This window comes from Acomys russatus, chromosome 19 (genome assembly GCF_903995435.1).
Source record: "Acomys russatus chromosome 19, mAcoRus1.1, whole genome shotgun sequence".
Taxonomy (NCBI): Eukaryota; Metazoa; Chordata; class Mammalia; order Rodentia; family Muridae; genus Acomys; species Acomys russatus.
This window is the reverse complement of record NC_067155.1, coordinates 33390322-33416814: the sequence shown is the minus strand read 5'-3', so window position 1 is coordinate 33416814 and position 26493 is coordinate 33390322. Positions and strand designations below refer to the sequence as shown.

Here is a 26493-nt window from a genome sequence, read left to right as displayed (position 1 = left end):
TCATACTGGCTTGCCAGTGACCTCCCGGTTCAGTGAGATGTCGTTAAGACAGGTACTTGAAGTCTTCAGATGCACAGGGCACCTTAAGCACTATCCTAAGGGCACCAGAGGTGCAGAAGAGGGCGAGTTCTGTTACCACCAGCTTGACACTGTTTGGAGACAAGACAGTGTTGGGCTGCCACTGGAGAGGCAGCAGCCTGCAAACTGGCTGAACACTGCAGTGAAGGTGGACATCTGAATCTAGACCAGGGAGAACAGTGGTGGTGCACAGTTAGTCGCACCCAGGAGGCAGGGGAAGGCAAGTTCCAGGACAGCCAGGGCTACACAGACAGGCAAGATTGGGGGCCTAGAGTGCTGGCTCAGCAGTTAAAAGCACTTGTTCTTGCAGGGGACCCAGGTCTGGTTCCCAGCACCCACACGGCAGCTCATGACCATCTGTATCTTCAGTCCCAGGGGATGCAAAGTCCTTTTCTGATGTCTGTAGGCACTGCATACTAACAGTACACAAACATACATTTGGGCAAAATGGAAGTCAAAACAACACAGTCCTCCTCCTGGAATGGGTCAGGCAGGGCTGATACTCTACTTGTAGTCTTTACTTGCTGTTGCTTGTTTTAAAATTGTTCATTTAACTCTGGTTAAAAGTTTGGACCTGGGCATGGTAGCACACCTTGAAGCCCAGCACTAGAGAGGCAGAGGCAGCAGGCTCTCCATGAAGTAGAGGCAGCTAACACTACATAGTGAGACTGTCTCAAGAAGGAAGACCGACAGGTAGGTAGGCTTGGGGCCAGGAAAGTGGCTTAGTGGGTAAAGGAACCAGCTGCCAAGCCTGACAGCCTGAGTTCAATCCCTGGGGGAAAGAGCACTGACTCCCCAAAGTTGTCCTCTGACCATCGTGCTGTGCCACGTGCATATCCGTAAGTAATACCATTTTTAAAGATTCAAAGTACAAGTCACCGAAACTGGTCCCAAAGCAATGGAGACGTGGTTCATCCTGCCAAGCCCACAGGTACATGCTCATGCAACACCCCCTCCCCCACTGTGGGCATCTTCCCACAGCACCTCACCTACCCCTTTCCCTGAAGCTAGCATGCACTCCCTCCTCCCTTCAGTGTGAAGAGCACATCTCCCCCCCACTGTGGGCATCTTCCCACAGCACCTCACCTACCCCTTTCCCTGAAGCTAGCATGCACTCCCTCCTCCCTTCAGTGTGAAGAGCACATCTCCCCCCCACTGTGGGCATCTTCCCACAGCACCTCACCTACCCCTTTCCCTGAAGCTAGCATGCACTCCCTCCTCCCTTCAGTGTGAAGAGCACATCTCCAACAGCCCAAGGTTTTAAAGTGAGACAAACACACTCAGACTTTGTGAAGTTCCAAAAACACAAGCATGACCAGATGTATGATTCAAGGATTTATTAAGTCATACATGCAAAACATATGCTAACTGCATTAGCAAAAGATCAATGTAAAAACACTCCACAATTCTGCAACTGTCAATTGAAAAGAGTTTGTCCTAGTGGTTGAAAGGCTCGACACTGTTCTTGCCAGTGAGTTAGGCTGTAGAGAACAGCGTTAGCACTAGCAGTTGACAGAACCTCACACACCCAAAGGAACATGTCTAGGCAGAGCCACGACGGGAAGCGTGTGTCCACGTGGGTGAGGTCTAGAGGGGCAGCATTAGTCACGTGACATTGTTGGTACTCTGGCAAGACAGTGATGTTTAGAAGGTTCATAGTTTAAGAATATCTAAAATAGTTTAAAAACTGTAAAGCTGCAACACATGATTTTTACACCTAGTTACTAGAAAACTAAGGAAAGCACTTATTAGCATTGAATAAAGTAAGGTGAAAACAGGAATGCACTTCTTCTAATCTACCAAAAAAAAAAAATCTTCAAATGCATTATCAGAAAGATCTTATAGTACAGGTCAGACATATTGCTCATTAAGAAGGGGATCCTAAAGAAAAGCACTTGCTAAGTTAGCAACTGTGGGATGGCCAGTTTAAATATGGATTCAACGCCCCATCTGGGAAGGGACGGCAGTGTGGGGTGAAGGAAAAGCTCAAGAGAGACACCGGTAAGACCGGCCATTTCTCATCTACTGTGTTTGACAGAAATTAACCGTTAAAAATCTTTACCCGTGACACTTTTATTCAGTTGAATTACTCCATGTACAATGTAGTGTAATCTCTACTTCATATTAGTCAAAATACTGTCTTTATCCTTTGATCATGTCGTGTTTCCAACTCCACCCAGCACACCCACGACTAGGAACAGAATACTTCATTAGAGGCCACACGGGAACCAGAGTTCTGTTCAAAGTCTCTGCAAAAGCTAGTCAACTGGTATTTTAGAAAACTCACTATGAAATCAAAGAGCTGAGCTGTTACACTCATTCCTTGTGACATACAGTACAAAGTTATATAATGAACATGGGCTGATAAGTTACAGGTGCGTTACATGGCAACGTGTCATTAAGGAGGCTGTGCTGCGTCACACGGTCTGGAAACTAGGGGAGGGTCTGCCCGACTCCAGAAGCTGCAGTCTTCTTAACGACAGAAGTCTCTCGACAGTTTAGCGCTTATGTGTTCTCAGCACAACACAACTTAGTTCAGAAGGTATTTTGGCAACTCTTAATCTGAGCAAGAATAGGGGGTTTTGAAAAATAAGGCTTTAAGAAGGCTTGTCATTTTAGGGCTGAATTTTAATAGACCGTAAGTTGGAATTCTTACATTTAAAACAGAACCTTAAAATTATTGACTGGTTCATTGGTTCAAAATGGTTTTATGGAAAAATTAATCTGTAACAAAAACTTGGCATCAAATGCGAAGGCTCCACCGTTTTTGAGCAAAGCGTACAAAGGTTCCAGGGACAGGACCAAGAACGAGGGGCTCAGACATTTACAACAGCAGGCATTTTCTCTTCCTCTTCTTGACAGGAGGTGGACAGAGAACTGCTCGGATAGCTTCATCAAACACTGTCTTGAGGCCCCGCTGTGTGAGTGCTGAGCACTCCAGGTATTTGACAGCACCTAGAAAAGACAGCCACAGGGAATGACAGACACCCCACAGAGCAATGACACTCCACTGCACTTACTGTTAGCACAGTCCCCTGGTGAGCCGGTGTGAGGTGGCTCAGCAGCCAACGCCCCACCAACACTAAGGCCAGTGAAGGCCTGGCTTGGCTGATTGCCCAAAGCAAAGAGACTCCCAAGCCGGAGGAACTTCCCTCTCGGGCAACTCCAGATACTCGCACCCAGAATCACAACGCAGACACAAAGAATGTGGGTTGCGTACCGATCTCTTTGGCCATGGCTAGCCCCTGCGGGTAGGTGATGGGAGTCAGCTTCTTCTCCTTCAGCTTCTCAATCGTGTCCTTGTCATCCCTAAGATCAAGCTTCGTCCCCACTAGGATGATGGGAGTGTTGGGACAGTGGTGTCGCACTTCAGGATACCACTAGATGTGAAGAAAGAAACATGGCCGTGCCTCTCTCCTGTACAGACTTCCTCCACCCACCTTGCCAAAGCTCCAGCCACAGCTGGCCCACAGAGCTTCCCTGCCTTCTCAAGCCTCAAAGAACCATGCACCCTGGCTAGCAAGAGCCTCAAGACAGAAGACAACATGACAGACAACCAGCGAGGACCAGGAGAAAGGAGGGCAGAATGGAAAGTACCCCAAAAGGAAACCAGTTGTTTTTAGGAAAACAAGTCTATAAGATCACGCAGAAAACTCACCATCAACTCAGGGATGAAAATACCTAAGCTCCATTACCCCCATCATGGTCCCTACCTCTACACCAAAAGGGTCCTTCCATTCTTTTTACTAAGTTGTACAAAATGCTAGAGCAGAAAGAAATGGTCACTAGACCAAGTCTCAAGTGCTTGTCACTGTAGTGAGAAGAGCTTGCTTCCCAAAGAAAGTAAGCTGGAACCCCACACCCTGAAGCCGCCGTAGACTTAACAATGGCCACTCCTCAGTACAGTAACTAAAGCCAAGCTAAACCACCCAAAGTTCCCAGCAGATGGCATTCGCTTCACTTTCTAACACTTCTGTCTGGGAGTGACGTTATGCAAGAGTCTTTCCATAAGTTCCACTTACCTTTGCACGGACATTTTCAAATGATGCGGGACTCACAAGGGAAAAGCAAATTAAGAACACGTCCTACAGAAAGGAAACACAGGCAACATGAAGACGACAACCTCAACTCCTGGAGCGCTCTGCCTAAGGCTGCTACCTGCAACTAGGCAGGCCCTAGCTGCCTCACTTACCACACACCATTACCAAGCCTGCCAAGCAGGCTTCTTACACATTTCCCTGTGAGAAAGGGAAAGCGGAAGCAGAAACCGCTGGAAGCCGTTTGAGGCTAGGGAAGGATCAAATCACATTCCCAGGAGGCAGCTTTCTAGTCATGCCCAACTGGGAACCTAATTATCTGTTATCAACACAGAAACTCCTCTGAAAAGCATAGTCTCTCTCCAGCTTATGACTGCAGTGGATTTAAACACATCATCTAACAAGACAGGCTTTTCATTAAGCTCTCCACATGCACATTAAGTGCAAACCGTCTTACATCATCACTAGCGTCAATCAGCCAGCTTGTCACTGTCCCTGGCACAAAATGGAGTTCAAGGATTTGCTCCCCAGCCCTCCAGCCAGGGAGGGAACTAAATTGGACACCTCCCAGCAGACAAGCACCAACCACGCCAGCACTGTCACAGCTTCCCAAGCACAGCCAAGGGCCTCTGGGAAACCTGCACCCAGGGCAGCAATGGCCCCAAAGAATGCAAAGGAAAAGCAGTGCAAGAGTGCTTACTTGAAGAGAAACTGCTGGTTAAATATAAAATATCTGAGTTTTTCTTCCTATCTGGTATTGCACATAAAGTAAAAATCAGATATTCCACATATAAAATAATGCCCAAGAGTTTCTAAAAATGCTAGGCTTATCAAGGCACAGCCCTAGAAAAGGCAATTATACTATTTTGTGAAATGTGTACAGTTCCCAAGCTAGCACCTTAAACTATCCAGCTGGTATCTCGTACCTGAAAAGGAAAGAAACATCCCACACGACAGCTTTTTATAAATAACATTGTTTTTCAATGCTGGCGCATGCACAAGCCTATCAGAGAATCACCAGGGCCTCCCAGCATCCAAGTTGATTCCAAACCCTCTCAAAGCACAGTTGGGTTAGCTCACCAGCACTGCACAGCCACCCCACAGGCCAGAGGACACCAGAGTCAGAGGAAAGGCCCTGAGAGGGCAGTTAGTCTGGCCCAGCACATAACCACCCACATGAGCACCAGGTGGACCCTCCACACCTGCACCTCCAACCATCCCAGAGAGGGGCTTCCGGACACCCCTCCTTTCACTTGGGAGGAGGGAAGCAAGCAGTTCATCCAGCACTTTAATCAGTGAGCAGTCACACTCCAGTGAAAGCTTATGTCATCAAGTGAGACCTCTCCTTGAGTGAATCAGATGGAGGACACTCAAGGGGCCTGAGGTCAACAGTATTCCTGGGAAGACTGAGATGAGAGAAGAGACAAAGATTGAGGCTAGTCGACTGAAGTCTTACATACGGCAATCGGCTTGTCTTTGCCCCTGGAGGTTCTATCTTTACCACATGTGTCTCCAACCTAGTAATGCAGGAGAACTTTGCTTGAGTTCAGTACAAACTAAGAAATACAAAAATCAATATAACCTGTTAGTTTTCATCAGAAGTCTGTCTCAGCCCTCCTGAGGAATCCAAAGATGTACAATTCATCTTAGAAAGCAAGAGCCACAAAATCATGACTCCATGAAGCCTGGAGCTAAGGGGCTGTCCCGGGCAGCGCAACAAGGAAGTCCAGGGAACAGTGGGCCTGCCACCAAGGCACGCCCACTGTGGCAGCGCTGGCCAGAACTGAACACACCCCACAGAGTTCAAAGTGTTCAGAAAGTGTCCCTTCACATAACAAAGCCTGTCAGTGGCACCCATTAGTAACAAGGTCTTCAAAGAACTCTACAGAAACCACCCAAAGGAAGCCTCAAAGACAGGCGAGGCACTGCCTGTAGGCACCTCGAAGCTTTCCAGAGCAGAGAGCCATGCTGGCCCTAAGCATCCTCCCCAGCTCTGGGAGTGAGGTGTGGATTCTGGCTGAAGTGGCCAGTGAAATGAACAGTGTTATTAGTCAAACTAAGGTTCCTTTGTAAGTTGAAAGGCCACCACTCAGTGGCAACTTTGTAAGTGACAACCTACTCCATTTCCATTGTAATACACTCCATTTGTTTCTATGCTCAGTATAAACTGACAGGCTTACTTTCCCAATATGGAACCCCAGAAATTCTAATAAAAGACAAGCAAGGGAACTGTTTTAACTTCACCTCAAGCTTGTATTTACAATTCAAAGAGTAACAATGTCCAAACTCCAGGTTTCATCTATGGGCTATTTCTGAAGGACTTGACACAGGGAACTCCACCAAAAACAAAACACTGTTTTACACTGTGACAGTCATCGGGATAGTCAGGAAACAGCTGGAGCACCCTCTAGCTTCATCCACTCTTCCTGCCTTAGCTCTCCAGCATCTTCCAGAGGAAGCAGAGGCTCGATGCCATAGTTCCACTCCTAACGGACCCCATCAGCCTCCTCCTCTCTTGTTCCCTTTCTGGCCCCTCCACTTAGCCTAAATACAGCTTCATTAAGTTAGTCGGCTTTGGGTGCTTTTTTTCTACCCTCAGTACCTTCCGACCTTGCTTTCCTGATACCAGGGCACAAGGAAGGGTGCTGCTGCTGCTGTCTCTGCTCCTCCTTATCCTTGTGACAGAACTGTCTCTCTTTTCTCAGGGGTCACTGACCCATCTTTCCTGGAGACCGGGACACTACTGCCTTCAGATCACCAGGACACTTATTAGTCAAGTGCTTGCTGGGCAGGCAGGGATCCCTGTGGTATGCCCCAAGTCCCAGTAAGAGACCCTGTCTTAAAATTTAAAAAAAAAAAAAGGTGTCTCTTAAGAAACAGCACCTGAAGTTGACCTCTGTCACAGATATGCACAGAAACATACATCAACTACAACTCGAGTGGTCACACTTGTCACACCTCTGTCACTGGTACCGTCCCCAGTATGAGCCAGATTTTAGATTGAGACAGGGCAGAGCAAGGGGTAGCTGAAATCTCACCACCACAGAAGTATGGTGACTTTTATTATACACTCTCCTAAACAATTTATATCTTTATTTCAGGTTCACACTTGGATTTTTTTTTGTTTTTGTTTTTCGAGACAGGGTTTTCTCTGTGTAGCCTTGGCCATCCTGGACTCACTTTGTAGACCAGGCTGACCTCGAACTCACAGCGATCTGCCTGCCTCTGCCTCCCAAGTGCTGGGATTAAAGGCGTGCGCCACCACGCCCGGCTCACACTTGGATTTTTTTTTTAATTCGTTCTAATATAAGGATTCCACACACAGGCAACAGGACCAAGGCTTATACATACAACAGAGAAAGGCAGAATTTAAAAGAACTGGACAGGCGTTCCCAAGAAAATACAACCTGGAAAAAAGGCAGACGGCTTCATTTCAGTAAAGGTGTTCCTGTAAATTCTAACAAGTGCCCAGGCCCCCGTGTGACTATGCTGATGAAATGCAACCACAAGGAAATAAAGCCTAAAAGATCATTTCCTGAACCAAGGTCACTTCAAGAGGCATAGAATATAAGCAACTGCCTTTTCATCTGTAGCAGCTTTGGGCCTACTGCATCTCACCCACCTTCTAGGCGGGGTGCCCTAAAATACAAGGTTGAGAGAGCACTCAGCAAGAGCCAAGTCCTGCACACCCCATCACATAATATGGTCCCCAGTGGGCTTCCCTCATGGCCAAGAGGGATATACCCTATTCTGGCTCGTTGCAAGCAGTTTCTAGCAACCCCTGGCTGGAAGACCCAACATCTCACAGTCATCTTAACAATGGAAACCCTTTGAAAGTCAAATCTGGGGCTGGAGAGATGGCTCAGAGGTTAAGAGCACTGTCTGGTTTTCCAGAGGTCCTCAGTTCAATTCCCTGCAACCACATGGTGGCTCACAGCCATCTATAATGAGATCTGATGCTCTCTTCTAGCCTGCAGGTGTACACACAGATAGAGCACTGTAAACAAAATAAATCGTAAAAAAAGAAAAGAAAATCTGCACCCAGCAGTGGTGGCGCAGGACTTTAATTCCAGCACTTGGAACGGGGAGGCAGACAGATCTGAGTTTGAGGGCAGCCTGGCCTACAACCTGAGCAAGTTCTAAGACAGCCAGGACTATACAGAGAAACCCTGTCCAAAACCCAAACCAAAAAGCAAAGCTGTAGCCAGCTGTGAGTGCTCAACTGTAATAGCAGGAGGAGCTAGAGAGATGACGGCTTTGCTCTGTAATTAGAAGGGTCCTCTTGCATGGTTAGGACCCAGGGCTGGTTCCGAGCACCACAAGGCAGTCCACAAAGTTCCTAGGGACTCATCTAGCCCCTGTAGACACCAGACATGTTCATGATACATGTACATACACACAAAACCAAATCTTTAAAAAGAAACAAAAGCCATAATCTCTGCATTCAGAAAGATGAGGCCCAAACCAAAACACTGTGAGTTGCAGGCCACCCTAGGCTACACATGCTGCTCAAGACCCTGTCTCAAAATAACAACAATGGCCACAGGAAGTCTTAAACAAAAACAAAAATATCTCTCACTTGGCCCTGCAGAAGACTATCTGATCACAGGATTTCTTCTGTTTTTGTTGTTTGTTTGTTTGTTTGCTTGCTTTGTTGACTCTTTTGACTCAGGGTTTCTCTATGTAACCCTATCTGTCCTGTAGATCATGCTAGCCTTGAACTCAGAGATCTGCCTGCTGGGGTTAAAGGTATTCGCCACCACCGCTGGGCTCTAACCATAGTTTTTTGGGGGTTTTGTTGTTGTTGTTTTTGGTTTTTTGAGACAGGGTTTCTCTGTGTAACCTTGGCTGTCCTGGACTCACTTTGTAGACCAAGCTGGCCTCGAACTCAAACTGATCTGCCTGCCTCTGCCTCCTGGTGCTGAGATTAAAGGCGTGCGCCACCACAACCAAATTAATCAATGTGGCCCAAAGCAAGGCAGATTTGTGAGCGCTGGCATTTGAGCATAACTCCCACATCTCAGAAGTCTTAGCAGGCAAGTCTGCAGCTGCCATTGGTGTGCTCTCCCCTCTGCCCCTAAGGACCTCCACCCTACCACCCACACTGGAACGTGCTGTGATACCAAGAATCTTGTCTTCCTCCTTCCTTTTTTGCTCAGTCCTTAAATGAGGGAACCATCCACCTGCTAGACACAGGTAAGACATAACCAGTTTACAATACCCACCTGAGTCTGGCCTCACAGTTACGGCTTAGTCAATCTGGGAAGAACTCACCTCACTTATCTGTGACACTCAGCAATCTGACTCCTGCCAAGTTACCTTTGACTTGCTAAGAATGACTCCAGTAGACAGAACGGCCTCACCCCACTCTGTACCCACTGAGTCACAACAGGGTGTCTCTCATTTCTCAGAAATGATACCACACCCTCCCAGACACATCCAGGGCTGGATATATACCAATTGCTGCTGTGTTTTAAAATCTGGGATTATTCAGCATCCACTAGTCACAGAGCATCTCTGAAACACTGAGGACTACAGTAATCTTGTGACTGTGGCTGATTTTAAATACTTAATCACAGTTCGTTTTTAACACTAGATTAACTGGAAAAAAAAACACCATTCAGTTCAAAACTTCATATATATATATATATATTAGATTTATTTATTGTGTATACCGGGTTCTGCCTGCATGCACATCTGCAGGTCAGGAGAGGGCATCAGATCACATTACAGATGGTTGTGAGCCACCATGTGAGTGCTAGGAATTGAACTCAGGACCTCTGGAAGAGCAGGTGGCACGCTTAACCACTGAGCCATCTCTCTAGCCCCAATATTTTTTAATCTTTATTTAGCACTGTTACTAAAATTTGAAATTTGGCTACAACCAATTAACAAAAACCTACAGTTCAAAGAGACAGTATCTGTAACATTTCCTCTAACTGCAGAGAAAAGACATCTTCTGACATGTAAAACCATCACTAACCAAACAGGAAGTTCATTTTAAAGCCCAAGCAGTGCAGACTGGAACTGATTCCTGGCACTCCAAAGGGTTATGTAGCTGACCAGCCAGTCAAGGTGGAAAGCCTGCCTTTCTCTAAGCTGCCCCCCCAACCCAAGCCAGACAATGAGCAGCACTAACGAGAGCACAAGTAATGCTCATCCAAGCAAAACCTAAGCAGAGGAGCCTCGGCCCATCAAATCAGTAAGGAGGAGAAATGGCACTAGAGGGCATGGACTGTGCTAGAACTGGTGTGCACACAACATGTATTATTGTGTTGTGTTTTCACTATGTAGACAGGCTGGCCTTGAACTCACAGATTTCCACCTGCCTTTGTCTCCAAGTCCTGAGATTATAGGCTTGAACCAGCACACCCGGCCTGAGATGTATTAACTTGTCTTATGGTAGTGACAAGCAGAGGCCAGAGATGAAGAAACTGCCTGGAACACACAGCAAGGTCAAAGTGCAGGATCTGAACCCAAGGCATTTGCTCTGCTGCCTGTCACAACATTTAAGGTTGGTCACTTTAGTACCAAATTTGTTCTAAGAGATATTCTTGCTTCCTTACTTCTCCCTGCTGCTATGGAGAAAGGCAAGTGTGCTACCTGAGTAACAGCCCTGGTGTGACTCTGTCTAAAATGAAGAACACAGTTAAGATAAGCAAATGACATACATATGACAACTGCTTTGCATCAGACACTGTTTACCAAGTACCCACTGATCTTGCCAAGTACTGCTCTGCTTAGCTTTAGTAAATAATTACTTGGCTGCCTCATACAGAAACAAAACTAATCTAAAAAATGCTTTCCTATCTGTATACAAAGGTCTATCTTACAAAGCTGAAATCTCAATCTACACTAAAGACTTATTACTGAAGCCAAGAACTGTGTGCTTTATGAAAAGAAAAATAAATATTAAGCCCTAAGATAAGTTACTAATTCAGTTTAAAGAAAGCATTAACCTTTTTTTTAAAAGACAGGGTCTCACACAGTCCAGGCTGGAACTATGTAACCAAGGATGCCCTTGATCATCTTGCCTTCATTTCTGATGACAGGCACAAGCCACCGTCTCCAGTGTTTATGTGTAGCGGGATGTAACTCAAGACTGTGAATGGCAGGCAATCCTTCTTCCAGCTGAGCAATATCTCCAGCTCAAGAAGCTCTACCATTAACTGCTTAATTTGGATTTTTGAGAGGAGGTCTCAAATTATAGGCCATCCCGACCCCAAATTTGTAGCAATGTTGCCTGTGTGTCCCAAGTGCTAGATGAAGGTATGAGCCGCCATGCTCAACCCAACTGCAAAACCAGCCCGGCGTGGTGGCGCATGCCTTTTTATCCCAGAAGCAGAGGATCGCTGTGAGTTCAAGGCCAGCCTGGTCTACGAAGTGAGCCCAGGACAGCCAAGGCTACATAGAGAAACCCTATCTCGAAAAACAAAACAAAACAAACAAAAAGCCAAAAACAAATATAGTGCAAAACCATCCCCAAACAAACCGGATTTCAAAGTAATTGCTCTTAAGAACAATGTTGTAAAACCAAAAGACAGTGTTTGTTGTATGTGGTTACCTTGAAACTAAATAAAAGAATGCAAATAAAAAAGGCTGAACAGTGTTCAAAAGCCCAAATTCTGGCTTGCATCAAAGAAGGTATTTACCTTAACTTACTGTTATCACGGGCCCCAGCACAGAACACAAGCATGAGCACTGGACACTGAGTCATTATACACAGTAAAACCCAGTAAAAGTCAAATGTGAGTGAGCCTTACTGTTTGCGGGTAGGAGAGGGGACGCAATCTGTCATAATCTTCTTGTCCAGCTGTGTCCCATAGGCCCAGATTCACTGGTTTCCCATCTACCATAACATTGGCAGAATAGTTGTCAAAGCTGTAGAATGGGACAAGAAAAGGTTAGTCACAGACATGGGGACTAAGTCACAGACCCACAGCTTCCCAAAGGAGGTCCGCTACAAAGGAAGAGAGTGGCCTTGAAGGCTGCTAGGCCAGGAAACATCCCTGAAGCATGAGAAGCGCCTGGAGGGAGGAGGACACAGGGAACCAACCAAACCCTCCAGAGAGATGATAAGCAAAGGACAGGCAACTAACTCACAAGGAAACAAGTGCGGAAATCAAAATGAACTGCCTTTAATAAACAGAAAGGGTTTCCTCTACATGAAAAAGACAACTCAGAAAGAGTCCCTCTTCCAAATTCCAATTGTCAAGTTTCTCGTGTACTTGCTCACTTTCAATGAGTGTCCTAAGTTAAGTTATACATCCAAAGTCACCTACACCAGAGGCCAAAGTGAGGAGGTGCAAGAAAAATAGCTGGATTTTAGAAGCCGCCAGGTTTTCAGAGTGAGTACACCTGACCATATATATGTGCAAATTAGCCTGAAATTACTATTACAAATTAGTTAACTACAGTAGAAAAGCCTACTAACTAATGAGAGAGGAAAAGTCCTTATTTAAAGCACTGTAATCTCAGCACGAGGCAGGAGGATGACTAAGAGTTCAACATCAGCTTCAGCTACAGAGCAAAACCTTGTCTCAAATCAACAGCAGCGATAACAAAATGCTCCTGGTTATCACTGATTATTCAAAAACAATGGCCTGTATATATGGATAGCACACGCGTGTCTGGTGCCATGGAATTTACAAGAGGGCAGCATAGCCCTGACCCTGGAGCTGCCGTGTGGGTGCTGGGAAGCAAACCTAGACGGATCCTCTGAAACAACAGCCAGTGCTCTGAGTCACTGAGCCATTTCCCAGCCCCAGGACAAATGTCTTGCTACATCAGCCTCAAGGCAAAGGGGACTTGCTTTTATTATTTGTAGTGCTTTAAAAAATAGGGGCTCTTAGTATAAAAGCAATGTTTAAGCTAATGTGATTTACAGACTATAAAAGCAGCCTTTATAAAGATAGTGGTGGGCATGGTGGTGTGCACTGAGAGGCAGGACAATCAAGAGCTCAAAGCCTGCCTAGGCTTTCCAGTTAAACCCCAGGGGCCTGCCCGAGGTCTGTGATGATGCCGTTGAGCTCCCCACCCCCATGAGCTTCCAACTCAATTGGACAACCAATACAAAATTAGCAGACCAGAATCCAACCCAGCCCCACCTGCACCCTAGTTTCAACTCTATAGACCTGTGGCAGTGACGCGGAAGTAACTGATGGTTTACCAGAAAGGCCAACTAAACCTAAACTTAAACCTAAAGCCACACTCCAGCTGCCAGAGCCAAGTTATCAAAACCCTTGCCTGCTGTGTCAAGCCCTTTATATCTCTAGCCTATGCACTTCATGGTGTGATTCTCTTGTTTCCTAAACGTCTAGGAATCAATCAGGCAACTGTATATTCCCTCATATGAGAAAATCATACATTAAACTGGCTCACTTTTGTGAAGCTCTAAATACCCAACAATTAGATTTCAGTTGATGTTTCAGAGTAAAATAAAACGCAACACAGGCAAGTTGGCTCCCACCTGTGGAAGATACTCACACAGTGGGGATGTACTCTCCAGGAAATGCATTAGTCGTGTAACTGATCAGCAGGCAGGTTTTACCAACAGCTCTGAAAGGAGAGAAAAGGGCTGGTTAGTCAATGTGGACACAAGCCTGGCTTCCACTATTCTGCTACAATAATCTAGAAAAGGCCAGGAAACACCTATACCACACCCATAAGAGTAAACAAAGGAGTTTCTGTTACATTTAACACTCAGTACACTTTTTTTTTTTATCTTAAAAAAGAAAAAAACAAAAACCGAGTTGGGCGTGGTGGTGTCAGAAAGGCAGATTCAGCAATTCCCCTTTCTGTTTAGGTGTGTGGCATCAGGACCAGCAGTCACCAAGTATATGCTAAGTAAAAACTCAGAAGCAATTAGCATAAAGTCTCTTCTAGAACACTTTGATTCAAGGTTGATTAATACGGGAAGACGGCTGCCTTTGCAACCTGCACTGTTATTTAGCGAGGACTGACTGCTTCTAAGGGCACAGCTCTCAAACTCCCATGCCCCGCCCCCCTAGAGCCTGTCCCCAACAGAGCACAGCCTGGTAAGCAGCCACAGCACTCTCACCCTTAGAAGCTGTGAAAGGAGCTAATACCATCTATCCTAAGCACGTTAACGAAGGGCACAGGGACGGAGCAAAACTTCTCAAACAGCTACAAAGACAGAGTGAAAGAGGAATGTGCAGAAATAAGTACATTAAGGGGACAGATGATTGATTGCAGAAGTTAGGGTACTGTTCAAAAAGCTCCCAAACACTTGAAATACGGTTTTGGGAATATTACTAAAAATAAACACTGTTGCACCATTTGCAAATAAGTAAGTAAGTAAATAAAGAAATAAAATCTCTGCGTTTCTTTGCCCCAGTCCTAACTGACTTGAGGGGCATCTCGCAGGCTCAGTTAAAGCAGTTCTCTGTAATGAGCCCTCCTGCTGTCTTCTGCTGGTTTACCCAGGTTAAGCTGATCCACTAGTATTGACTTGTAAGATTTTGCTGTTCAGCACAGTCCACCGTAGACTGGGACTCACTATCCAGAAGGCAAGCTCTGTATTTCCCTGCCACTCTTTAGGGCTAGGAGCTCCACAAGGGCAGGGGCTCAACCACGCAGTCCTGCCAATACTTGTCTGACTTAAAACAGTACAAAGGGCTTAATGAAGCTGAACTCCCCACCCTAAAGATCTCCCTGTCAAACATTACATCATGGCAGGTAACTTCCAATCCCTAGCGGCTTTCTAGACAGAAATGACTCATTAGACATTATCTTATGAAAGGCTTAGAACGTCAACACAAACCTGTGTGAGCAAGAGTCTAAGATCTGTAGAGGTCCAGATCTGAGGTTCAGACCAGCTAGTTTACCTGTAGCAGCTTCTGGCACATTTGAACTTCCTTTTCTGTCTCAGTTTTCTTGCTGGTAAGCAAATGCACTCAACTATAGTGAACTCACAGCAACGAAGGAAGGAAGGGAGATGCTGAGATGCTCTGCACGAAGCAAGACTCAAGGGATACCTGAGTGGAGGCTCTCTCCAGGAGTCCCGGGTCAGTGCAGGCTACACAGTGAGCTCCACTCTAGCTAGGGCTACTTATTAAGAATCTACTTCAAACAAACCAACAAAACATACAGGATGGTGGAAAGGGGTGGAGGACAAAGAGAAAATAACAGGGGTGAGGATGATCAAAGTACACTCCATACATACACGGCTATGTCAGTGAAAGCCCTTGGTACAATTAATGTATGTAATAATTAAAACAGTAAACTCTCAGCTGGGGCTGTGGTAGAAATGCCTTCTACTACACACAAACCCTGTATTCAATCCGCAGCACTTCATCTTCCTCCTACCACCATGCTCCCCAGCATGCTAGGTAAGCCTTCTACCAGACCTGCACCCCAGTTAGAGACATCGTCTTTGAAAGGTCCAACTGGGAAGGTCCTGGCAAGATCTGTTGGGAATTGTGTTGCTATTGTTTGTAAGAATGTGCATGTGCACACCATACATGTCCTAGCTTGCAAGGGATGAAGGAAAAACTAAAGGCAGCATTTCTCAACCTGTGGGTCATGACTCCTTGGTGAGATGTCAAACGACCCTTTCACTAGGGTCACCCAAAACAACTGGAAAACATGCTTACATTACGAGTTGGTTCTGTTTGTTTGTTTTGGTTTTTTGAGACAGGGTTTCTCTGTGTAGCCCTGGCTGTCCTGGACTCACTTTGTAGACCAGGCTGGCCTCGAACTCACAGGGATCTGCCTGCCTCTGCCTCCCGAGTGCTGGGATTAAAGGCGTGCGCCACCACACTCAGCCCTACATTACGATTTGTAACAGTAGCAAAATGACAGTTATGAAGTAGCAATGAAAATAATGCTATGGTTGAGGTCACCACATGAGAAACTGTATTAGAAGGCCACAGCTTTAGGAAGGCTGAGAACCACTGCTTTAAAGGAACCCGTTGCAAATCAAGTAATTAGTGAATTAATTAAAATCTCTCAATTTCACCCAGTCCCTAACAGATTTGAGAGGCATCCTGGAGGCTCAGGTTAAACAGTTCTCTGCAATGGGCCCAGCTCCCTGCTGTCTTCTGCTGATACACAAATGTCAGGATACTCACACCATGTGCAGCCCAGGGATCCAACTCAGTTGTCAGGTTGTCAGCAAGTAACTCCACCTACTAAACTGGTCTCACTACATGGCCCTAATGGTCTTGAACTCACTATATAGACCAGACTGACTCTGAATTTGTGTCCATTATAATCCTGTGACCCATTCACTTCTGCCTGCTCAGTGCTGGGGTTACAGCTGTAAGCCACACCTGGCTGAAATGTACTTATTAATCATTATTGACTACAATTTATGATCTATAAAAACTTAACTACAGTGGCACATGCCTTTAATCCCAGCACTCAGGAGGCAGAGGCAGGTGGATCACTGTGAGTTCAAGGCCAGTCTGGTCTACAGAGTGAGTCCAGGACAGCCAGGGCTACCAGAGAAACCTGTCTCAAACCAAAACCAAAAACAAACAAACAAACAAAAAACCCTTAACTATAGCGCTGATGATGCAGCTCTGTTGGCCTAGCATGCACCAAATGCTAGGTTTGATCTCCAACACCAAATAAAACCAGGCAGGGGGGCATATGTCTGTAATCCCAGTACCCAGGAGTTCACAAAGCAGGGAAGATCAAAGTTCAAGGTCACAGCAAGTAAGCTCTGTATGAGCCTGTTTCTGTGGACTTTTACTAAATTCTTAACTTAAAAATGGATTAAAATAAATAGAAAGTTATTACACTTCTCTTAGTATATTTACTCATTGCTCGTAAACTCATGGCATAAATCAACTTTAGAAGCCAAAGTCAACATCTGAACTACAGGAAGTAACATCAAGAATAAGTCCACATGGGGAATGGAAGCCATATTTGGTCAGAGCCATGACTAACAAGCTGCAGGATTTTTGGAACTTTCTAAATTTGTATGTTTAAATGCTCAGTTCAACCTCATTTTTTAATCTTTAAACTCTAGAAAATGAGTTTGGAGTTGGGCGGTGGTGGCGCACACCTTTAATCCCAGCACCTGGGAGACAGTGGCAGGTGGATCTCTGTGAGTTCGAGGCCAGCCTGGTCTACAGAGTGAGTTCCAGGACAGCCAGAGCTGTTACACAGAGAAACCCTGTCTCAAAAAACCAAAACCAAACAAACAAACAAAACTCTAAAGAAACAAAAAAGATAGAAAGAAAATGAGCTTGGGTCTACTGAAAAATGCTCCTGTCCACTCTACAAATATAAAATGGACAGGCTCTTCCTCTAGTGCATGACATTACTAATTTTTTTAGCCTATCTGCCCTTCCTGCCATGTCCTGCAGAAAGGCCCAAGAACGGAGCCTACTAGTGATTTCCGTTCCTACTGAAGCCTTCATTTTCCTGTTAAGAGAACTTTGTACTTAATGGCCCTTCTGCTTTCACCAGCTTTATTATTCTTTTCTGAAACCGACAAACCAAACCTTAAAAACAAATCAATATCCTAGAAGCACTGACAATTTTCTCACATTAAAAAACATACATAGAAGCTAGAGGTGGTGGTCCACACCTTTAGTCCCAGCATTTGGAAGGCAGAGGCAAGCAGATCTCAGTTTGAGGCCAGCCTGCTCTACATAGTGGGTTCCAGGACAGCCAGGGTTACACAGAAAAACCCTGTCTCAAAAGACAAAATAGCTAGATAAGCAGACAGATAGATGATGGCTCTGTATGTAAGAGCTCTTCTGGAGTTTGATTCCCAGCATCCACATCAGAGAGTTCCCAACACCTCTGTCTTTTGCAGGAATCTACTTATGTGCATACATACACAAGACAGTCTTATACACACATAAAAAATTGTAAGGTGTGTAAAAAAAATTGGGCATGTAATCTCAGCACTTGGAAGCCTTTTGTTTGTTTGGTTGGTTTTTTTTGTTTTTTTTTTTTTTTTGTTTTTCAAGACAGGATTTCTCTGTGTATCTTTGGCTGTCCTGGACTCCCTTTGTAAACCAGGCTGGTCTCAAACTCAGAGCAATCCGCCTGCCTCTGCCTCTCAAGCGCTAGGATTAAAGGTGTGTGCCACCACGTCCGGCATCACTTGGAAGTCTTTAAAAAAGGGTTTCTTCACGTTTGAGTCCTGCACAACAAAACCCTGTCCCCAGAGAAAAGAGATCCCATCATCCCTGGCACAGTAGTGGAGTTTGGCTAGTATATACAATCCCCTGAATTCCATGCCCAGCACCAAACAATGGGATGTAGATCTAAAATGAATAAAAACTTTGTACATGACCTTGTAAGATAAAATGTCCCTAAGCTTGAAAAAACCGGACTCATCCAATAAGTGTAAAGCAATACAGTCAGGCAATACTGTCTAAAAGCACACAGATCTGACAAAAGCCAATCCTAAGGGCAGGGCATGGTGATGCCTACCTGTCCAGGGTGCAAGTCTAGCCTTGGGTACACAGGGAAATTGGAACTAATCTGGGCTAATGAGATCCTGTCTCAAAAAATATCGCGGGGGCTGGAGAGATGGCTGGGGTTGGTTAAGAGAGCTTGTGGCTTGTCTAGAAGACTCAAGTTTATTTCCCAGCTGCAACATCAGGTTGCACACAACACAAGCACCTGAACTCTGGCTTCAGACTATTCAATGGCCTCTGTGTCACCCACATACATGGCATCCACTCATAAAAATTTAAAGCAATCTCCAGGCATGATGGCGCACACCTTTAATCCCAGCACTCAGGAGGCAGAGGCAGGTGGATCTCTGTGCGTTCAAGGCCAGCCTGGTCTACAAAGCGAGTCCAGGACAGCCAAGGATACACAGAGAAACCCTGTCTCAAAAAACAAACAAACAACAAAGTAATTAATGAAATGAGGAATAATTGAGAAAGACCTCTCCTACCTGAGTAACTGAAAGACCTTGAACTAAAATCCTCAATTTCTCTGAGAAATTTCTCTGTAACAGTATTTCATCCACAAATATGTTTGAAGAACCAGACTATGTTCATAAAAATTTATGAATCAGTAAGAATAGTTCTGTACCATGAAAAGACAAACCACAATTCAAAACTCTCACATTTATGAGCAAGGAACACCATAACCAATGTGCATAGTCATTACCACCATTAGAGACTCCAAAATATTAACACTGCATTAAGTTTCTCAAACACCACAGGCTGACTATGCTGCACATAACAAAGCTTCAAGGAGGATTTATTCTAGACCACTCCTCACTTCTAGAATCTTCAAATCACTATAGAGTAGCAAATGACGTCCAGCAAAGATTAAGAGCACTGGTTGTTTTGAAGGACTTAGGTCAATTCCCAACACCTATATGGTGGCTCACAACAGCATGTAACTCCAACTCCAGGGGATCCAAATCATTCTTCTGGCTTCTGAGGGTACTAGGAACTTGGTGCACAAACATACATGCAGGCAAAACACCCATGCATGTCAGATGATGATTAATAATGACAGTAGTAGTAGTGTCATCAATATCTAAATTTGGAAGCCAGAGCAGAATTCAAGTATTGGGGTAACAGGTCAACATAAGCACAGAAGTCTGCATCAAGAAAAAAACAAAGCAGAGCATGGTGGTGCACGCCTTTAATCTCAGCACTCAGGAGGCAGAGGCAGGTGGATTGCTGTGAGTTTGAGGCCAGCCTGGTCTACAAAGCGAGTCCAGGGCAGCCAAGGCTACACAGGGACACCCTGTCTCGAAAAACAAAAACAAAACAAAACCATAAGAAAGAAAAGAAAAAACAAAAAACTCAGGCTAGATATGGTGGCAGCACTTGGCTGGGGCAGAGGCAAGCTAACCACTGTGAGTTTGAGGCCAGTCTGGTCTACAAAGCAAGTCCAGGACAGTCAAGGCTACACAAAGAAACCCTGTCTGGAAAAACCAAAAACAAACAAACAAGCCAAAACCCAAAAACTCACACAAATTCATGGGTCAGGCCATCACTGTTTTAAGAAAACAGAGTAAAATGTGTCCATTCCTGTAAGGATGACATCATAGGAAGCAGAACTAACAAAATTCTTGGATAGCAATGTCTAAGTTAGACATTGTACTGAACAGACTACAAACCCAACCCTATACGCAGACAAGAAGAAAACTTCAAGACATTCACTTGTTAGGTTTCTGGTCAGCCAAAACTAAACTAATACTGTTAACCACCACTGAGTTAGCCAGGAATGGTGGTGCATGCCTACAACCGCAGAACTCTGGGTGTTGAGTTCAAGGCCAGCCTGGTCTGCAAAGTGAGTCCAGGACAGCCAGGGCTACACAGAGAAACCCTGTCTCGAAAAAAAGAAAACAAAACAGCAGCAACAAAACAAAACAAAAAAAAAACGCTGAGTTAGTTGTGATGGCATATCTCTGGGATCCCAGCACTCAATAAAGGCAAGAGAACACAGTTAGAGCCAGGGTTCTATAACTTCAGAACAAAGAAAGGTGTGTGTGTGTGTGTGTGTGTGTGTGTGTGTGTTTGTTTTAAATCACTCATATTTTGTATCCACTGTCAATAACTACTGAACAGGGACTAACCCATTAGAAGAATACAGGCCGACTAATCTACCATGGCGGTAATGGAGTTTTTAACTGTAATTCCTCAGAAGAACTTTTAGATAAAGTTCCCAATTTGTACAACTTCAACCAACTGTCATCACTTGGTTTTTAGACCTATAAAATGTATTAACTCTATGTGGTATTAGGTTTAACAGCTTTAAATTTTTTGGAATAAAAGACATTCCAGCTATACCTCAGGCATATAGTTTATTTGATGAAAAGCAAAAAAAAAAATATTATTGGCATGAAAAGCTATGTTCCCACACTTCTAAAGTGGTGGTTCTCAACCTTCCTAATCCTGCAGCCCTTTAATCCAGTTCCTCATGTAATGGTGACCCCTCAATCATGAAAGTATTTTAGTTGCTACTTCATAACTGTAATTTTGCTACTGTTATGAACTGTAAGGCAAGCATCTGATGTGCAGGGTATGTGATATTCCATCCCAAGGGGGTCACGACCTCCAGCTCAGTCAGGAGCCAATGTTCTAAACCAGTGTTTGCTTATACACTGTCCTCAAGAGTGTAAATTTCAATCTTTTGGTAAATGTACACTTCCCTTCTGTCACAAAGCTCCAACAATATCAATGTCAAATACAATATGAAAAGGCACAGCACCCAGGTGTGGTGGCACACGCCTTTAATCCCAGCACTCAGGAGGCAGAGGCAGGCGGATCTCTGAGTTTGAGGCCAGCCTGGTCTACACAGTGAGAGCCAGGACAGCCAAGGCTACACAGAGAAAGCTTGTCTCAAAAAACAAAAACAAACAAATAAAAGGTACAGAAAAGCTGGATGTGGTGGCACACACCTGTAATCCCAGCACTCGGGAGGCAGAGGCAGGCAGATGACTGTGAGTTCAAGGCCAGCCTGATCTACAAAGTGAGTCCAGGACAGCCAAGGCTACACCCAGAAATACTGTCTCGAAAAACAAACAAAAAATGCACAGAAAGGGTTCTGAAGAAATACTCAATGGTTAGGAGCACTGGCTCTTCTTGCCGAGAACTCAGGTTCAATTCCCACATGGTGACTCCTAACCATCTGTAACTTTAGTTCCAGGGGACTCAACGGCCCCCCCTTCTGGTCATCTTGGACACCAGACACAATGTGATCTAGATATACACGCAGGCACGCTTACTCATTCAGTATTTTTTTCTCTTAAGCACAGTTAGATGTGGTGATGCACACCTTTAATCCCAGTATTCAGGAGCCAGGAACAGGCAGATCTCTGTGAACTCCAGGCCAGCCAGAGAGGTGCATGGGAGACTTTGGTTTTTGTTTTTAAGGAAAAAAAAAATATACTGGGGCAGAAAGATGGGTCAGCAGGTAAAGGCAAACCTGACTACCTGAGTTCAAACCCCAGGACCCACACGATGGAAGAAGAGAGCCAACTCCTTCAGGTTGTCCTGTGACCTTCACAAGCCTGCCATGAAAATGTGCCTTCCACATACACAAATAAATCAATATAAAAATAATTAAGTTTTTTTTTTTTTTTTAAAGAAGACTGAAAATTTCAGGACAGGAATTTTTATGTCTAACATTCTTCACAGACTCTCATAGTAAAAAACAAACAAAAAAAGAAAAACAGAAACCCACAGTAGCAATGATAACCAGCACTTACTAAGCACAAATAAGGACCGGGCACTTAGGAGCCGCTAACTATTCAGCATCTTGCTCAATTCTCTGCCCGGCCCCCCCACCCCCACCCCAAGGCACCCTCCTTGAGGTTAGAGTGACAATGCTGAGGGTTACTCCAAAAGTCAACAAAGTAATGGGGGGCTAGAGAGACCTGGGTCCAATTCTCAGCACCCACCTAGTGGCTCACCACTATCAGTAACTCCAGTTTCAGGGGCATCCTCTGCTGGCACAAACATATGGCACAGACATCCATGAAAAACATCCATGCACATTAAAAAACAAAACAAAACAAACTTAAAAAGTAGTGGGAATCCAAAGGAAGTATCCAGATCCCCACAGTAGGCATTCTACAAGTATTCTACTAGGGTTTTTTTTTTTTTTTTTTTTTTTTTTTGGTTTTTCGAGACAGGGTTTCTCTGTGTAGCCTTGGCCATCCTGGACTCACTTTGTAGACCAGGCTGGCCTCGAACTCACAGCGATCCGCCTGCCTCTGCCTCCCGAGTGCTGGGATTAAAGGCGTGCGCCACCACACCCAGCTTGGTTTTTTTTTTTTTTTTAAAGCTAGTAACAGGGGATGTATCTCAGTTGTCCAGCACTAGCCGGGAAGCATAAGGCCCTAAGCTCCAGTTCCAGCAAAAAAATAAAAAAATAAAAGGGGGGGGGCGGCCAGAGCTACAATATAATGTTAGTATCAGATAAACTCAGTCCTAGCACACCTGTTGCATGTGTATTTCAATCTAAGGAATCTTCAAACACTATGGATTTGCACTGCATTAGCAGCAGTCAACCTCTTTTATAAAAAGTAATTTTTGAAAGACATCTTTCAATGTATTTTGATCATATTCATCCCCTACCTCCTCCCAACTTCACCCAAGCCCTTAAAAAGCTCACCTAGTCCAACTGGGTGTTGCCCATACACTCTGGAGTGTGGAGCCAACCACTGGAGCTAGGTGGATCTGCCAAGGGCCACACCCATAAAGAAAACCGATTCTCCCACCCCCATGAGCCATCAAGGGTCCATTTCTGCTTGGCCTAGGCCCTCTACGCCCTGGGCTAGGATATTGTACAGCTGCGGTTGTGGTTCCAAGTGTAGTCCAGAAAATACTGTTTCCTCGAGTGTCCCTGACCTCTAGGTCTTAAAAGTCACTCTTCTTCCTCAATGATCCCTAAGCTGTGGGAGGGAAAATAGACGGTGACATAGCAATTTAGCTTATTAAAAAACTAGCAGTGAGGTGGTACTCCCCATTCCAAAGTACTGATGCAACAGTTTTAACTTTTAAAGGAAATTCAGGTAACTTTCAAACGTTCCCCAGACAAGGTGCTTGCTTTAGTTCTTTCACAATAGGTTGAGAGAGAGAGAGAGAAGAGAAGAGAAGAGAAGAGAAGAGAAGAGAAGAGAAGAGAAGAGAAGAGAAAAAAAGAAAGCCAGTCTTCAGTTAAAGCAGGCCTGGCGGCTCACACCTGTAAGCCCAACACTTCCAAGGCTGTGACAGGGCAACAATCAATAGAGGCCCAAGACAGTCAGAAATACACAGAAAGACCCTGGCTCCGAACCAGAACTAAACTGCTTTCATTATCAAACTAACTGTCCCAAGAGACAAAGTACGGCTTTCTTTTAGCAGGTGAAGGGGAAAGCAGCATACACGTTCCTACTCGATGGACTCCCAACGTATAGTTAAACACACTGAACCGTGTTCCTAAGACTTCCTGTCTCTGAAACAAACCCTCAGACTGACGTGTTAGCAAAATAATCAAGTCGTCGGACCGTTTGGTTCAATTAGTTACAGGGACCATCCCAAACGTCTAGAACGGACTTATGTAAATATTCTGAACAACCCATCATAAACCCGGAGGCTGCGATTCAGGAAAATCGGTACTCGCTGCAGGCGTGGAAGATATTAACCAAGTTTGCGGTGCGTTGTACTTAACTTAAAAAGGTACCAGTTGCATTCTGCGTCTGAGGAAACTGGTAGCAAATCTCCAAGCTTCCTCCTTAACGCGAACCTACACACAAGCAACGCTGAGACGCGCGATTCTGCTCCGATTACACTGAGATTCTTGTTTCTACCCAAAGGGGGGGAAAAACTGCATAAAACCAGTCTTGTCTGCCTCAAGGGCCTGAAACCATCACGGACAGTCATGTAAAGAATGGCCTCAAGTCACAGGGAGCTGGATCTGCTAAGTCCGTATCTAACGCCGTCAGAGAAGGCTATTTTTTTTTTTTCTTAATGACCACACTACGTTCAATGCACAATCTTCATCACACTCCTTCAGCTAGCATCCCAGCAACTTTCTCGGCGCAAAGCGTGAAAAAAAAAAATAAAATCAAGATTTTTATAAACACCCTTTAAAGTCGAAACAACCGAGTCCGTTCCTAAGTTCCAGGTCACCCAAGTGACCGGTGCAAAAACACACGCATCGAATAGGTCCGACTTGGAGGCCGTTACCTATCCCAGTTCTCGGAGGATTGCGGGGGCGGGGGGGTTGTACCCTGAGTTAATTCTCTTTCTCAAAAAGAAGTATAAGGGAAAAAAATTTTTTAAAGGAAAATTCTTCAAACCAGCCTCGGTCTACGAGCCAACGAAGAGCAGGGCGACGGGCGGCGTCCGGCCCGGGAAGAAAAGCAGGAGGGTGGAGTTCACTTTTCCCTCCGGCCGGCTCGCCCAGGCCCTCCCCCAACCAGAAGCCGGAACCAGGCCCGGGAGGGTGGGAGGCCCGCGCCCCCCTAGAAAGCCGGGCGCGAGCTCTACGCCAGCCCGAGGCTTTTCGGGCCTGCGGTGGGGGGCCCGAGTGCCGCCCGCCCCCGATGTCGCCGCGTCAGACACCCGCTCCGTAGCCCCCAGCATGGTCGTGCACTCACCCGTCTCCCACCACCACACACTTGATGGCCTGCATTTGGGCCGCTCCGTGGGCCGCGGCGGCGGCGGCGGCCGGTCACTGAAGCGGGAAGCGGCGGGCTCGGGAAGCGCGGGGCGGGCGGGTGCGAGGCTGCGGGCGGCGGGGCGCCGAGTGCCGGGACCGCTGTCCACGCCGCCTGACCCTCAGCGGACTGGAAGGCGAAGCACAGCAGCAGCCACCACCCAAAGCTGAGGAAAACTGCAGAGAAACAGGAAATGGCCGCTCCACTCACATCCGGCCTCCCATCCCCCTCGGTGCCGTCGACGCAGCTCCCAGGCTCCGGGCGGGGCCGCTCCCGCCCGCGCCGTTCCTGGGTTCCACGGGCTTTCGGGAACGCTCGGGAAAGCTCGGAAGTAGTCGGCTCCGGCCGGCGAAGGCGCCTCCGAGAGCCGCGGGGCGGGGCGTCCGCCATCTTGGCATGCTAACGCGGCCCGGGCGTGACCAAGATTAGGAAGGTCTGTGGATCCTCGGGTTACCTGTTCGGGTCTCTGGTAGGGCCCCGTCCTCTCTCACCCACTCCTGCTCACTGCGTGGGGGAGATTCTTGAGACGCCTTGCTTGGTGGTAACAACAATATGCTGTGGCATAAGGACCTTCTGGAAAAGTATATATAGCTTGTGCTGACCCCAAAAGAAACTGCTGAGGATGTAACCCAGTTAGAATGCTTGCCGGCCTGTACAGCTAGGGGTTCTACACCTAGCCCTAGGTTTGATGCCCACCAGGGCGCGAAACAGATGCGGTAGTGCACACCTGGAATCCCAGCTCTCCACAGGTGGTAACCTGAGCTACCATGAGACGCTCTCAAGGGGGAGCAGGGAGCACTAAATAAACATGCAAGAAAAACCATGTGTATACAATTAAAATAAATTAACAAAGAAAATAAAGGGCTGGAAGGCCGGGCGTGGTGGCGGATGGATTTGAGTTGGAAGCCAGCCTGGTTTACAAAGTGAGTCCGGGACAGCCAGGGCTGTTACACAGAGAAACCTGTCTTGAAAAATAAAAATTAAAAATTAAAAAAAGGGGGGTGGTTGGAAGAATTTTGTTTAAGGTTGCTGATATAACAGGATAAGAATATAATATAATTTATTCACAAATAAGGTAGCCTATTAGAAGATAGGCGCATAAAAGATATTTTTGGTGTGTGTATGTATTGTCTGTATGTGTGTGTGTGCATGTTTTCATGTGTGGACATGTATATGAGAGTGTTCATGCTTGTGCATGCACAAGTGTTCAGAGGACCAAGGTTGACACTGAGAGTATTCTCAGGATCTTTGAACGCAAAACTAGCCCATTTC

The 26493-nt window shown here is 45.7% G+C and overlaps 1 protein-coding gene across 2 annotated transcripts; it reads right to left on the bottom strand.

The window, feature by feature from the left end:
• Positions 1-1400: 1400 nt before the first annotated feature.
• On the bottom strand, positions 1401-25444 carry Rac1 (Rac family small GTPase 1). Of its 2 annotated transcripts, XM_051161081.1 has the most exons (7): positions 25162-25444; positions 13602-13673; positions 11879-11996; positions 5576-5632; positions 4101-4163; positions 3299-3458; positions 1401-3033 (listed from the first exon to the last, which is right to left on the bottom strand). In XM_051161081.1, the coding sequence occupies exons 1-7, from the start codon at positions 25194-25196 to the stop codon at positions 2903-2905; spliced, it is 636 nt and encodes a 211-aa protein (XP_051017038.1). In that variant the 5' UTR covers positions 25197-25444; the 3' UTR covers positions 1401-2902. The 2 variants fall into 2 exon arrangements, with proteins under 2 accessions (XP_051017038.1, XP_051017039.1); XM_051161082.1 differs by lacking the exon at positions 5576-5632 and having other exon boundaries at positions 25162-25434.
• Positions 25445-26493: the final 1049 nt, after the last annotated feature.